Below are 15422 nucleotides of genomic sequence, written 5' to 3' on the forward strand. Positions count from 1 at the left end.
TCTAGTGTCTGCTGCTCACATCAGACTCTTTCCTGACCTTGTGAATTACCGACTCATTAACATCTGCACTGATTCAAATACAACAAGTGCCCCCCCCACCTTCCGAGCCTCAAAAATCTAAAACTGACTACTAAAAGCTCTATCACAGTAAAGGCTGCTTATTCCTCACCGCCGGCTTCCTGGCGCTCATACCGGTGTCGTGGACCACGCACGAGGTGGTCCAGACCTTCTACAGACCCAACGTACCCTCCAGCATGAAGTTTGAGCTGGGAGAGTGTTTGTACACTGGTCTGGCCTCAGCGCTCATCTCTATGCTGGGCGGGGGGCTGATGTGTTTGTCGTGCTGCAGGGAGCCGGACAATGGTCGTGGGAGACGAAACGCTGGAGGGTATCCATATCCTGTAGAAGGCGCCATGTCCGGCAGTGGTGTTGGGCAATAGGAGTAGACTTGACGTTGGCTAATTATTAATAATCATGAAATATGATTATTAAAATAATAAAATATTATTTATTAAAAATAATAAAAAAAAATGATAAGGCCATAACTTATCGTAGAGGGGCACCTCCCTGGTTGCAGGGACCAACGAGTCAAACTATAATTATCAGTCTCATAATGATAAATGTCAAATTAATAACCTCAATATTTTAATATTAACGATTACTTAATAAACAGTGAAGGCTTCTAAGTTCGAGCACAGGCAATTATAATCCAGCTGCAATCACATACATATGCACAAATAATCACAGACTACAGATACTTTAATTACAAAAGCATTTATTAAAAAGGGGAAATAAAGTTATGTTATTCAATGATTCATCATTTTAACAAGCTCCGATATTTCAAAGATAAACACAGCAGCAGCACTTATCACAATTCAGAAAATACATGTAACCTGCGGTCTACCTATGTATGTCTGTCTCGGTGTGTGTGTGTCGGTGTCAAAGTGTCTCTCTGTGTGTGTGTGTCTATGTGTGTGCATGTGAAATAAAGTTAGTGTTATTTAATGATTCATCATCTTAACAAACTCCCATATTTCAAAGATCACAACAGCAGCAGCATTTATCACAATTTAGAAAACACATGTATTCATCTATGTGTATCTGTGTGTGTGTGTACCTGTCTGTGTCTATCAAAGTGTGTGTGTGTGTGTGTGTGTGTGTGTGTGTGTGTGTGTGTGTGGGTCTGTGTGTGGGTCTGTGTGTGTGATGTGTGGGTCTGTGTGTGTGAGAGAGCGAGAGAGAGAGAGAAAAAAAGAATGAATCCTTGAGTCATTGTCTGCCTCCATCTTAGATGTGACGTCACTATGTATTTATACAAAGTATTTAAATAAATGTTGTCATCACGAGACGCTGCCGCTTCGTCTTCTCTAATTTGTTGGTGAATCTTTTTTATTCTCTTGGGCTTGTTGGAACATTTGTCAAGTAAAGAGAAGTTGTGACTTTTCACAGGAAGAACAGAAAAGATGATGAACAACAACAATAACAACAACAACATCACAACAGGGACTGTAACTGTTTATTATCTCCCTGCAGCTTCTCTCAAGACACGACTCTTATTTTGAAATTGCGCAGGATGTCAATTTGTTGTATTACATGGGTAAAAACTAAATTGTTCAGTGGATGAATTGGCTTGTTGAGGCCTTTAACATGCTCAACTTCTTACCAAAATTTGCAGAAAGTTAGAAAGTGGTGAAAATTTACGTATTCTGAAGGAATTTTCAATGGGCGTCGCAAAAGGGCTCAACGGTGCCCCCCCGAGACCCCTGGAACATGTTCACATTGACCGATCTTCACAAAAATCGATATACAGGTGTATCATGACCAGACAAACAAAAAAGTCTCCAGGTGCAATTGGAAAAACACAACAGGAAGCCTGCCACTTTAAATTTAGTGGCCATTTTGGCCATATTCCACATTTTTACTTTGATGTACTTGTACTTTTATTTGAATTTCCTCTGCACACATTTTATTTCCTTTGCTTTACTCAAAACAGGTCACTCTGAGGAGGGCTGCTTGAGACAGGGTAAGAAGGTTTTAAATGCTCCTTGTGGTATTTTGACCAAAATATGTTTCAGACATTTCATTAAGACCCCAAGGAACCATATCAACTGTGGTAAAATGGGCATAATATGTCACCTTTAAGTAAAAGTTACAACTATAGCTCCATGTTACCTTTTAGTTTATTAATAAATCTCTTAATTGATTTGAAACAATGCAGCTTAACCCTCATTTGTTCTTATTCCAGTACATTTTTGTACGGGGGGGGGGGGGTGATCTTGTTGAGCTGGTCATTTCAAGAGTAGCTCACAAGCCTATAAAGTGTGGGCACCACTGATCTAAAGGGATCAATTAAAACAATTTCAGTAGGGCCTCACCTGTCAGTGCCTGTCAGTGCTCGGGCCCTAAATAACATAACTTGAAATCCTCTGGTGTAAAGTCAAATCCAGATGATAATTACTTTCTTTTATCTAATTTGGATTCTGTGATTTTTTCTTGTTTCTATGTTTTAATAAAACTTATTAGGACCCGAGTACCTGCAGTGGGAGGCCCTATTGAAATTGTAAGGATTTTTCCTTTTATTATTATTATATGCCATATTTTGCTTTTTCAGGGCCTAGACCAGGGGTGTCCAAATCACGGCCCGAGGGCCAACTGCGGCCCCCCATCCACTTTTAATTGGCCAGCATCAAAGTCTAAACATATAAACAGTATGTCACACTGTTCAAAGGCAGCTACACTAAAGGCAGCTACACTAAAGGCAGCTGCCTTTAAACAGTTTGCATAAAGGCAGCAGCTGCTGAGGAGAGGTAAGACTGTTGCTCTTTTCAATAGTGTGTTCAAACGTGGGGGAAAGAGGAAGTGAAGGAGAGAGGGAGGAGCAGAGATCTGTTTCTGTTCAGAGGAAGTGAATCTGTTCTACAGTCTCTGGCAGCTGCTGAAATGGAGAAACAAGAAAATCACCTGGCCAGAGAAAGGTTCTCCTGTTGGATCTGTGTGGATCTACTGAAGGATCCGGTGACTACTGTCTGTGGACACAGCTACTGTAAGAGCTGTATTAACACCCACTGGGACAAAGAGGAGCAGAGAGGAAGCTGCAGCTGTCCTCAGTGTAGACAGACCTTCACACCGAGGCCTGTCCTGGAGACAAGCACCATGTTAGCTGATTTAGTGGAGGAGCTGAAGAAGACTGGACTCCAAGCTGCTCCTGCTGATCACTGCTATGCTGGACCTGAAGATGTGGCTTGTGATGTCTGCACTGGGAGAAAACTGAAAGCTCTCAAGTCCTGTTTGAATTGTTTGGCCTCTTATTGTGAAAAACACCTCCAGCCTAATCTTCAGTCACCTCCACTGAAGAAGCACAAGCTGGTGGAGCCCTCGGAGAAGCTCCAGAAGAACATCTGCTCTCGTCACGACGAGGTGATGAAGATGTTCTGCCGCACTGATCAGCAGTGTATCTGTTATCTCTGCTCTGTGGAGGAACATAAAGACCAGAACACAGTGTCAGCTGCAGCAGAAAGGACTGAGAGGCAGAGAGAGCTCGGGCTGAGGAGACAAACAATCCAGCAGAGAGTCCAGGACACAGAGAAAGACGTGAAGCTGCTTCAACAGGAGGAGGAGGCCGTCAATGGCTCTGCTGATAAAGCAGTGGAGGACAGTGAGGAGATCTTCACTGAGCTGATCCGTCTGCTGGAGGAAAGAAGCTCTGATGTGGAGCAGCAGATCAGATCCCAGCAGGAAACTGAAGTGAGTCGAGTCAGAGAGCTTCAGGAGAGACTGGAGCAGGAGATCACTGAGCTGAAGAGGAAAGACCATGTACTGAAGCAGCTCTCAGACACAGAGGATCACAACCAGCTTCTACAAAACTACCCCTCACTGTCACCACTCAGTGGATCTACACACTCATCCAACATCAGTATCCGTCCTCTAAGGGACTTTGAGGACGTGACAGCAGCTGTGTCCCAGGTCAGAGGTCGACTACAGGACATTCTGAGTGAGACAGAGACAAAGATTTTACAGATTGTGTCTCAAGTGGATGTTTTACTGCCACAACCAGAGCCAGAGACCAGAGCTGACTTCTTAAAATATTCACAGGAAATCACAATGGATCCAAACACAGCAGACAGATATCTGTTATTATCTGAGGGAAACAGAAAAGTAACACATATGAGAAAAGCTCAGTGTTATTCTGATCACACAGACAGATTCACTTGTTGGGATCAGGTCCTGAGTAGAGAGAGTCTGACTGGACGTTGTTACTGGGAGGTGGAGGTGGGGGTGGGGAGGGGGATGTGGGGAGAAGTTGGTGTAGCAGTCACATACAAGAATATCAGGAGAGCAGGAGGCACACATGCATGTATATTTGGATACAATGATGAATCTTGGTCATTATCTTGTGATAAAAACAATTATGACTTTTATTACAACAGCATCAAGACTCTAGTGTCAGAGCCTGTGTCCTGCACAGTAGGAGTGTACCAGGATCACAGAGCAGGTGTTCTGTCCTTCTACAGCGTCTCTGACACCATGACTCTCCTCCACAGAGTCCAGACCACATTCACTCAGCCTCTCTATGCTGGAGTTTGGGTTAATCCTGGATCCACAGCTGAGTTCTGTAAACTCAAATAGACTTGAGTCATTAAAAGCAGTGATTTAGATTCTGTGTGTAAATCTTTAACTTCTTTTGTCTCCATGTTTGTTGATCAAAGTTCGTCGTGGTGACGTTTCTGCTCCGCACAGAGATCAGCTGTCAATCAAACACCGACCTTCCCTTATCACACATACCCCCCCCCCCCCCCCCCCCCCTGCATACATTCAGATGGTTTTAAGGAATGGGCGTGGCAAAATAACTGATTAGGGCCCAATAAAGAGCAGCCCCGGCACTACTATTGGCCGACATCTAGAAAAATGGATTCATGACACTAATTTGGTCATTTTCCACATTTGTACTTTGACGAACTTGTCGTAAGGCTTTCATCAGATCAACTTCAACTTCTGGGAATGTCATCTCAACAAGACGGAGATATGAAGTACCTCGGCATATTTGTTTTCATCACACGGTGTGACCGTGGTGTGCCAACAAAGTTTGATTACACAACATCAAAACACGAGCTTCTGTATCTCTGGCATATTTGGTCCAATCGGGTCCAAACTAGACATGTAAGACAAGAGTCCTGGCCTGATGACATTTTCACAGACATGACTTAAAATCCCAGCGCCATCTGCTGGCAACAGGAGGTGACATGTTTTATACTTTGATGCACTACTCCTGGGTGCCAAACAGCTCAGTCACCTAATTGGGTCAAGGTCAGCATTGTGACATTTCCTCAAACCGTGTAAACATTGATGTGCGCACATCAATGACAACATTGTCTCCTTTGGCGAAGGAGACAATGTTGTCATAATTCCACATTGTCCTATCACCACCAAACTGCTGTCTCATGATCAGGAACTACAGCTCTATGTGTCATTATTTCCTCAGTGTCATAGCGCCACCTACTGAGTACTTTGTAAATCCACTCTGCATTATCCAACCGGCTCCGAACTACTGACCTATGATCACAATCGTGACCTAAACACATCCATATATTAATATTAGTTCAGGGTCATAGCGCCACCTTCTGATCAGTGTGAAAATTACGTTGTGGTAACATATTCCGATTGACACAAAATTGCTCATGCTACATCAGAGCGCCTACTTGAACAGATATATGAGTCTGTACGTAATTAAAGTGATGGCGCCTTCCACTGGCAACATGACGTAAGCTTTTTTAAATTACTTTTGTTTTTCATTTGTATAAAATAAAGGAAAATATAAGTATAAAATAAAGTAAAAAACAGTTGGACTTTTGTTATCATTTAATCATTTAGACTCTGAGCTGCTGAACTCAAATGTACTTTTTACTGCATCTATCAATATTCTGCAAACTAACCTTCACTGGAGAAGCTACACCCGACCTCTGACCTTTGTAATGTGAACCCAGTGAAACTCTTCTCACACTGAACCTCATCCCCTGAAACTCAGACCAGTTGTTCACGTGAAGTTTAACAATTTAGATGTAGCTCAGCATAAGTCAGAGACTGTTCATTGTCACTGTGCCTTAATATCACCAAGATCTTATGTTTGGATTGTAAAGGAGTTTTATTTTTTCACTTTTCTACTTCTCTGTGGATCGGTGTGAACCCAGTGGATGAATTTACTGACTTGTTGTTGTTTCACAATCAAGAAAATCACATTTTCTTCTGTAATCTTTATCGTTTTATTCTCTTTCTTAGAATAAAGAAAGAGAATAAAACGCCACTGCTCGTGTTTGTCTTTCTCACAGCTTCAGTGTGTGCTGGTCCATGTAGTTCACTTATCTCTGCTGCTCCCTCGGTCAAGTTCAGTCCCCAGATTCCAAATTCCCCCCCGAGCTCGACGAGCTGGAGCGCTGGTTTCTGTTTGAATTCTTCCAAAAGTGAGTAGGAGCAAACACCACTGGTCAAATAACCTGAATCCCACCTGACCTCAAGACTCTGGACACTTTAAAAACTGAACATAACTGTAGAAATACAGTGTCTTTATTCTATTATAAAACCCATTAGACTTATAATAAAGTGTTTATGTGTTGCCCTGTAGGTCCAGTGTCTGCTGCTCACATCAGACTCCTCTCTGACCCTGTGAAAGGTCGATTACAGACTCATGAACATCTGCACTGATTCAAATACAACGAGTGCCCCCCCACCTTCCGAGCCTTGAATCTAAAACTGACTATTAAAAGCTCTATCACAGTAAAGTGACCCGGTGAACAGGAGCAGGTCAGAGTAACGATCGGTCCGTTGGTGAAACTCAAACCGTCATCGACCGTCCTCTCGAGCCGAGGCTTTGTTTGATCAGGTCTGTTTGTGTTGATGTTCTGTTTGCTCTCAGTTCAGGGCTGTGATCTTTCCCCCATTCCACACTTTAACAACACCAGCGCCTGGAATCACTCTTTATCTTTTAGTGAGAATAGAGAGGCCTTCATCCGCCACTTATAACAATGTTTAGACTGTAAACTTGGACTTTCAGTAAATTTAGAGCAGTAAATGGAAAAAAAGTCCAACCCACAACAAGGAGATTAAAACCGACATTTCATTTAAACTTATATTATATTATACACCTGTGTTTTCTCTCCCATACCAGATCCAAACACCTGCTGCTGGAGATATGTCAGCCTGACTCATACTTAACCATTTGTGGTGCCTGAAAAAATGAGTAAACAGTGCCTCTAAGAAATATTTGCATTTATTTCCAAAATATAAAATAATAATAAAAACAATATTGATGCTTTGCGCAAATCAGCTGAAACATGGAAATGTAAAAACATCCCTGAAAATCATCATGGATGTGCAACAACAAAAAAAGACACAATAAGAACGACATGAAGAAAGAGAATAAAACAATAAAGATTACAGAAGAAAATGTGATTTTTTGATTGTGAAACAACAAGTCAGTAAATTCATCCACTGGGTTTACATCGATCGACAGAGAAGTAGAAAAGTGAAAAAATAAAACTCCTTTACAATCCAAACATAAGATCTTGGTGATATTAAGGCACAGTGACGATGAACAGTCTCTGACTGATGCTGAGCTACATTTAAATTGTTAAACTTCACGTGAAAAACTGGTCTGAGTTTCAGGGGATGAGGTTCAGTGTGAGAAGAGTTTCACTGGGTTCACATCACAAAGGTCAGAGTCGGGTGGAGCTTCTCCAGTGAAGGTTGGTTTGCAGAATATTGACAGAAAAAAGTACATTTGAGTTCCTTTCACTGAGTGTCAGCAGCTCAGAGTCTAAATGATTAAATTATAACAAAAATCCAACAGTTTTTTACTTTTATATTTTCATATATTTTATACAAATGATAAACAGATTTACGACGTTTCTACTTAACAATCTAGTTTTTACCCATGTTAGACAATGATGTGACATCCTGCGAAATTTCAAAATAAGAGTCGAGTCTTGAGAGAAGTTGCAGGGAGATGATAAACAGTTGCAGTCCCTGTTGTGTTGTTGTTGTTGTTGTTGTTCATCATCTTTTCTGTTCTTCCTGTGAAAAGTCACAACTTCTCTTTACTTGACAAATGTTCCAAAAAGCTCAAGAGAATAAAAAGATCCACCAACAAATTAGAGAAGACGAAGCGGCAGCGTCTCGTGATGACAACATTTGATTAAATACTTTGTATAAATACATAACAGTGGATGTACGTTGTCAGTTCAAAGTGTGACGGAGTAGCCGTGACCTCAGACATATCCTGTGATGTCATATCCTGCCGCCGTGGGCTTCTTGGCGCCCTGGACGTGAGCACTGGAGTGGGTGCTGTCGCTGGTATTGCGTACCAGCGTCTGCCCCCTGCTGGGCAGGTTAAGCCCCACCCCCTGCAGGTTGGGATTGCGGTAGAGCTGTGAGGTTGTCCGTACGCCGCTGCCGGACATGGCGCCTCCTACAGGATATGGATACCCTCCAGCGTTTCGTCTCCCACGACCATTGTCCGGCTCGCCGCAGCACGACACACACAGCATCGCCCCCCCCAGCATAGAGATGAGCGCTGAGGCCAGACCAGTGTACAAACACTCTCCCAGCTCAAACTTCATGCTGGAGGGTACGTTGGGTCTGTAGAAGGTCTGGACCACCTCGTGTGTGGTCCACGACACCGGTATGAGCGCCAGGAAGCCGGCGGTGAGGAATAAGCAGCCGGAGGCACCGGCCACGCGACTCTTAACCGGAGAGCCCTCCAGGCACAGAGTGCACTGCATCCCCAGGGACGCCAGGGCTATTCCGAGGACGGACAGGACGATGGAGATGACCATGAGGGCGCGGGAGGCCTGCAGGTCGGAGGGCAAGGACAGCATGGAGTTGTAGGTCTCGCACTGGAAGGCCCCAGTGCTCTGGTACACGCACTCCATCCACAGGCCCCTCATGCTGGCCACGGCCGTGACGATGTTGGAGCCGATGTGGGCGGAGATCTGCCAGTACGGAAGAACAGTGGCGACCAGGGTACCCAGTAATCCCACCAGGCCCAGGAAGAAACCCATCAGCTCCAGAGCTGCTGATGCCATGACGATGCCTGGGTGGAGGAGAAGATCAAAGTCAACAAGTCAATTGCCAGTGTTCCTTTGAACCAACGTTCAATGGATAGAGGGCTGTTCATTTTTAAATAATAACTTCTGTGCATTATTTGTAGCAAATTATGGAATTAACTTCTTTAAATTCTCAATTTATCCATCAGATTAAGATACCGGGCCTAAATATAAGGATTATGAAGAAGTGTTTTTAGATAAATTTGCCGCTAGTGAGAGTTTTGGGCTTTTTGAAGCCATTTCACCAAAGTTTGTTGCAGGTGTCAGAAATTCCTTTGATCTCAAAAGTACATCAAAGCCAACGTGGACGATTGTTATTCCACCTCAGCCAATAACGTTTCAGCATTTCTTTGTCTGTTTTTTTAGACGGATGAATTACACAAAAACTGCTGAATCAGTTTTGTGAAAGAATTAGTTCTCTTCCAATCTCTGTGATTAGGCAATGATCTGTTTCTGGGAAACTAAACCCACTTGTTCTATGAGGCAAAGTCCAAAAACACACAAACACACAACACAACAGCAGACTGGTTCAACACAACATGAAAATTACTATTTCTAAATCAACACTGCCAATACTGATATGTAGGTCGTCTAGGTAACAGTTATCAAATCTGCACTGGTGAGTTTCAGCTCGTGACTGGTCCTTAATTTCCAGATTCCTAATGTTTGAATCTGTTTTGTTGCCGTCGATTTCTAGTGCTAATGGCAACACATCAATTAAATGCTGCTAATTGGAAACCAGTATCCCTGGATCGTTATCTCACTGACAGTTTAACCATTAATGCAAAGTTAAGGAATCAGCTTCACAGTGAGAAACTCACCTGAGTCGGCTGCAGGTTGTGGACGAGCTGCAGCAGCTGAAGTTACAGGAGGAGGAGGAGGAGGAGGAGGAGAACGATGATGAAGATCCAGGGGAGGCTGCAAATTCACCACTGGTGTTTCTAATGAAACCGCTCCAGCTTCTTCAGTGGGAGAGAAACTCGACTTTTCTTTCTCTGGCTGTTTCAGACTCTGAGTGTTTCCTCAGACATAGTCGCAGCTCTTGTGCTACTGCTGAGTTTTAAAAGGCTCTTACTCGACTGGCTGCTTTGGAGCCAACGCACACTTTCAGATCATGTGCTATTCAGGAGGAACTACAATCCTTTGTGTCTCATAGATGCTGCTGCAGAAGCTACAGGCTGCTCAGGCTGCAGGACTCTGGACACGGTCACAGCCTGTGGTCCTGCACATTGTCCCGCTCAGATGTTCTGCTGTGTTTGTTGAGAGTGAGAGGTCTGTCCCTCATCCAGACCTTCACCTCCTGTCACACACACACACACTCACAAACACACACACACACACACACACACAGTGACAGTGACAGCTTTGACAGTGACACACTCGTCCTCTTTGCCAGTCGGGTTAATCATTCTCTCTCCTGCTTCCAAAACAGACCTTTGGCACAGCATCGGCAGCAGCTCGGTCCAAAAACAAAAACTGGAGCCTGTGAATAAACGTTTCAGGAAATCAGCAGTTGGGTTTAAATCTGTTTCATGGTCGCAGATTTGACTTTATTAAAAAAGAACAGAGCTTTGAAATCAGTTATCCTTTCATGTCACTGGAAATAGAGTCTCTGCAGAAACTGCTCGAGAGCGTTTTTTAGTTATTTTTAATTAAAGTCGGCAAAAAACAACGAGGCCCTGAAGCAAAAGGAAGGAGAAAAGTTTTCAAATAGTGTTTTTTTATTTTTGTTTAATTTAATCTTTGCATATTTTAGTCATGGGTTTTCTCATAGAGACGTTTCAGACACACAGACGGTGAAGTGTTTGTGTGCTGGTCCTCACTTTCTTATTATTCTTATTATATAGATAACACAGAGTTAAAGCTATACTTCATCATACAATATGAGAATGAAAGTGGAAAGTTATCACTAATATGTGCTTCATCAGTGTTTAAACATGATTAATTAATAATATTTTTGTTTGTTTGTAAATGAAATAACAAGACGTTTAAATACATTTTTGTGATGACAAATAATATTTTTTTAAATAATTATTAATATTTTTAAACATGAATTAATCATGTAAAGACAGAATAATGCTCCTATTTTTATCTTGAGTACATTTAATTTTAGTTTATTAATGTATTTAGATATAAAATCATGTAAATACTATATTTTTATAATCAAACAATGTAAATATTGAGAATCATCTGGTTGAAACCTCTGAGACTCCACACACTGAAAGATAATCATTGGTTTACTTATTGAAAACATAACTACCCCCAACACAATTGTTAATTTTACAGATGATAAACAACTTTCTTCAGTGTATTACTGTATTTTCCCTCTGCCCTAATAAGATGAGAATTTACAGCTCCTTTAATCCCACACCGGACTTGGCTGCAGCTTGTGTTTCATCATCCATCAGGTATTTGCAGTTTGAAAACCTCTGATGAGATTAAATCAAAAGCATGAAGTTATAGAAGAACAAACAAATACCCACATGTGAAGGTCCCTCGTCGCTCAGAGTCTCATCTGAGACGCTCACGTGTGTGTGTGTAGTTACAGGAGCGACCTGATGAAGTTCCACCCTTTGCTTTCTAATCCCTGCAGCCGGCCTCACATGGCAGCGGCCTCATAATGGGATTAGCGTGTAATCCAGTCACTTCCCCTTATGAAGCAGACTGAGAGGGCAACGTCCACACACCCACAAAACACTGAGCCATTATTATAAACCACAGAGGGGCTTTATATGGCAACGCTGCATATAAATGAGGCAGATCAGGTCCTGTACTGTTGGTGCTGAGCTGGAAATCCGTTACTGAGGATGAATGATGGAAACACTGACTGTAATGATGCTTAAAGTTAATCTGAACATCACTAGCATACAGATTACATGAATATTTATTGGTGTTTCCATGAAAACATGTTTCATTTGGTGTCTTTTGTGTTTGTCCTTCATGATTTATGCTTTTTTTTTTTACTTTTCACTGCAGAAAATAGATTTAATTAAATGCTAAATGTTTCCCTTGTTTATTGTTTTTTCTGCAGAACCAGTCAACAATCACATTTAATCCTGGATAATCTCTGTTTTCACACATTTTCATCCTTTACTCCTGGCATCATTGTAAACCTGCCTCATTTAATCCTCGTCCAGCTGAACTTTCCAACAACTTCTGGTCAGTTGTAGGACAAACAATCCAATATATTGTTCATTTATCACATTTATTTTGCATCATCCTCTCGAGATCATCGCATAAGAAACAACAACTTGGTGCAGAATCTCTAAGAAACCAGTGACCAGACTCTTTCCTTCCATTCTTCATTCAAAAGCAATAAGAGTCTTATCGATTTCATCACTGATTTTTAACAGTAATCTTTTCGTTTCTGGATTTTTTTTTTACATAAGCATTTTCATTCAGCTCCTTGTTTTGTTGCCACTGCTCCACTGCAGCTCAACAGGAAAACACAATAACCTTGAGACATCCTCTTGATTAGAAACTTTAAAAACATAAACAAAAATCGGAATCTGTCCAATAGGATTTGACCTCAGTGAAGATAAGAAGCTAAATCCATCAGCTCCAGAAAAAAGAGAATCCAGTGTCCACAAACTTTTGACCATATCATGTGTAATTTAACCACAGTGCCACCAGAGAGAAACACAGTAATCACTGTCATCGAGGCAAATCCAATTTATTAGGTTAAATACTTTTACTATACTACTTACTATATGTATTATACATATACAATAGGGGTATTTGATGTTGAAGTTAAAGAAAGAGTTTAATATTTCTTCAATATAAGTGAAAAACATACAAATCCTCAAACAAATGAGTTGTTCTGGCTTCACTTTCTTATTTAACACACAAATGATCAAATCCTGTTTCTATTTATCTGAAAAAAGCCAGACTACTTCAATATGAGTAAAGTTTATACAGAAAACATATTTTGAATCCAGCTGTTGAGATTTTACCTGAGGAGGATTTTAGTCAGTGCCACTAGATGGTGCTAAAGAACCTTCTGTGTTCCAGCTGCAGTCTGAGGAGTGATGGATGATGGGAAATTAAAAACTTTAAAGTAAGATTCCTTTAACTTTCTGCATCTTTGGCAGAAATGATAAGACTTGATTTGACGTTATCTGACAAACAAAGCAGAACAACAGGAAATAGACCCAAATCTATTCTGACCCTTTAAATCTTTGATCTACATATTTATTTAATTGTATTGACTACTACTGAGTATTTATATATACAAATCTGCTACTCTGTTTAAAAAGAGCTAAGATTATTTCTACTTCCTGTATGTGATGAGGGAAAACGTATTTTCAACACATTCCACCTCGGCTCCGTGGCCTGGAGGTGACCCTGTCTTTAAACTGTCTGTTTACGATGCAAGGCATGCTGGGTAGAGTCGACCTGTGGGTCAGGGGTCAGTCGTTGTCTGTGATTCTGCGGCTGAACGGACACGGACACAACTTCCTCACATTCACCCGCTCAACCTCTGCAGAGGCTGAACGTCTCAAATGTTCTCCAGAGTCTGTGAAGTTTACGTTTCTTTCTTTCCAGCTGTTCTTGCTCTTGAGGAAAATAAATGGCTGTAACACAAACTGTCGTTGTTCATACTAATACTTTAAATACACAGAAAATTCCATACTGTCAACATCAGTTTCCACCAACGTTTCCCAGAACTGTGTCATTTAAGATATTTTCCATTAATATTTCCACTTGTTGCTACTTCCCCCCCCAGTCGTGTTTTCTTAAGGCTCTTATATACTTCTACGTATCCGTTTCTCGGAGAGGTCTCAGCGGGAGACAAAGTGTCTTTTTGATTTTTACTTCTCCGACGACTATCCGTCTAAAAACAATTCCCCGCCAAACCCATAGGTGGCGCAACGGAAGACGAGCTCAGAGAAGCCTTCCCCATTTGGGAAGAAGAAGTCCACGTGTCTCTGTTTACATGTTAGCCTGCCTCCCACACACTGAACCATGGCAACTAACAGAACTAAATAAAGTGACACCCAGCGGGTCAAGATGCTGATGTTATAGTTTCTTAGCGCAGCGGTTCCCCGGTCTTGTTTCCGAACTGTGTTGCTGATTCCACAGCTTGAATCTGCTTGAGGCTACATGTAGCTAGAAGCTACCCGGAGCTAGCTCCCCTCCAGCTTCCACACACAGTCAGCAGGGACTCCCGACACTAACTACTACCCAGTGTTTGCTTCTAACCTGACGGTATTATAGAAACAGTGTCATGATAGAAGTGGAATTAAAGTCGTGACGGCGGGTTTTTGCACTGTTACCACCGCAGTTAGCATGGTGGCTAGCCTAGCCCGCTAGCCTAGCCTGCTAGCGCCGTTTTGAAAGCTCGTTATAACCGTCTGTGACCGTGCACACATGCCCTCAGTGCTCGAACGAGCCACCGTCAGCCGGACAACTCCGCTGGCTTAACACACACGTCACATTAATCGTAGAATCATAGTTGTGTTCGTGTTTGTTGCTACATGTAAACAGAAAGTTTGAGGTCCGGAAATACGGAAATGACGTCATACGGAAATGATGTCGTTCGCGGACCAATCACAGCCAAGAGCGGTCCGTCGGGTCTCCAACATGAAGACGGATAGTTAGAAAAATCAGACGTGTACGAAAAGCTGTCGGAGGCGCTCGGAGAGGACGTTTCACGACGGATAGGGCGGTCTTATCTGTCCGTAATAGAAGAAACGGAGAGGCATAAATTGGCCTTTACTCTTTAACTCCATCAGCTCCTCGTTCATCAGGTTCCTCAACAAGTCGACAACTCAGCAACATGGAGCCAGTTTTATCAAATGTCAAATCTCAAACATAACACAACTCAATCTCTGTACACACATGTTCAAATATTTGTACAATACTGTGGACCTGCTGTACTGGGTGATAATATTTACTGTAGATAAACTACACGTTGTAAACTACACTACACAATGTAGAATGACTTCTGCTTGGTTTGTATATAAATTACCTGGTTTATTCTGATCAGAAGACAACATAGAAAATTACAGATTATGCATCGGTGAATATAATAATATAAGTGGACAATTATACAAACGATTTCTCATCTACATAAGCTACTTATATGGGTAGAATATGAGTACTTATTTGGGTAGTATACTACTTATATGTGTAGTATTTACAGTCTCAGGTCCTTCCCAGGTTAAGAGTTAAAAAGTACCAGTACAAATAGCTGATGTAATATGTACAATGTGTATTATTGTTGTTGATTTTTTTTATCATAATATGATTATTAATAATAATTGTAGTAGTAGTAGTAGCAGTAGTAGTATTAGTAGTAATAGTAGTAATAGTAGTAGTGTCAGT

At 41.7% G+C, this 15422-nt stretch overlaps 2 protein-coding genes across 2 annotated transcripts; one reads left to right on the forward strand and one right to left on the reverse strand.

Annotated features, from left to right (window-relative positions):
- The first annotated feature begins 2940 nt into the window (after positions 1–2940).
- Positions 2941–4655, forward strand: LOC133018936 (tripartite motif-containing protein 16-like). The gene has a single exon (XM_061085277.1). It carries the CDS (start codon positions 2941–2943, stop codon positions 4624–4626), a length of 1686 nt encoding a protein of 561 aa, XP_060941260.1. The 3' UTR covers positions 4627–4655.
- A 2590-nt stretch (positions 4656–7245) lies between these two features.
- LOC133018938 (claudin-14-like) lies at positions 7246–10437 on the reverse strand. The gene is made up of 2 exons (XM_061085278.1): positions 9917–10437; positions 7246–9082 (listed from the first exon to the last, which is right to left on the reverse strand). The coding sequence occupies exon 2, from the start codon at positions 9072–9074 to the stop codon at positions 8259–8261; it is 816 nt and encodes a 271-aa protein (XP_060941261.1). The 5' UTR covers positions 9075–9082; positions 9917–10437; the 3' UTR covers positions 7246–8258.
- Between the last annotated feature and the right edge of the window lie 4985 nt (positions 10438–15422).

This window comes from Limanda limanda, chromosome 14, assembly GCF_963576545.1.
Source record: "Limanda limanda chromosome 14, fLimLim1.1, whole genome shotgun sequence".
NCBI classification, from domain to species: Eukaryota; Metazoa; Chordata; class Actinopteri; order Pleuronectiformes; family Pleuronectidae; genus Limanda; species Limanda limanda.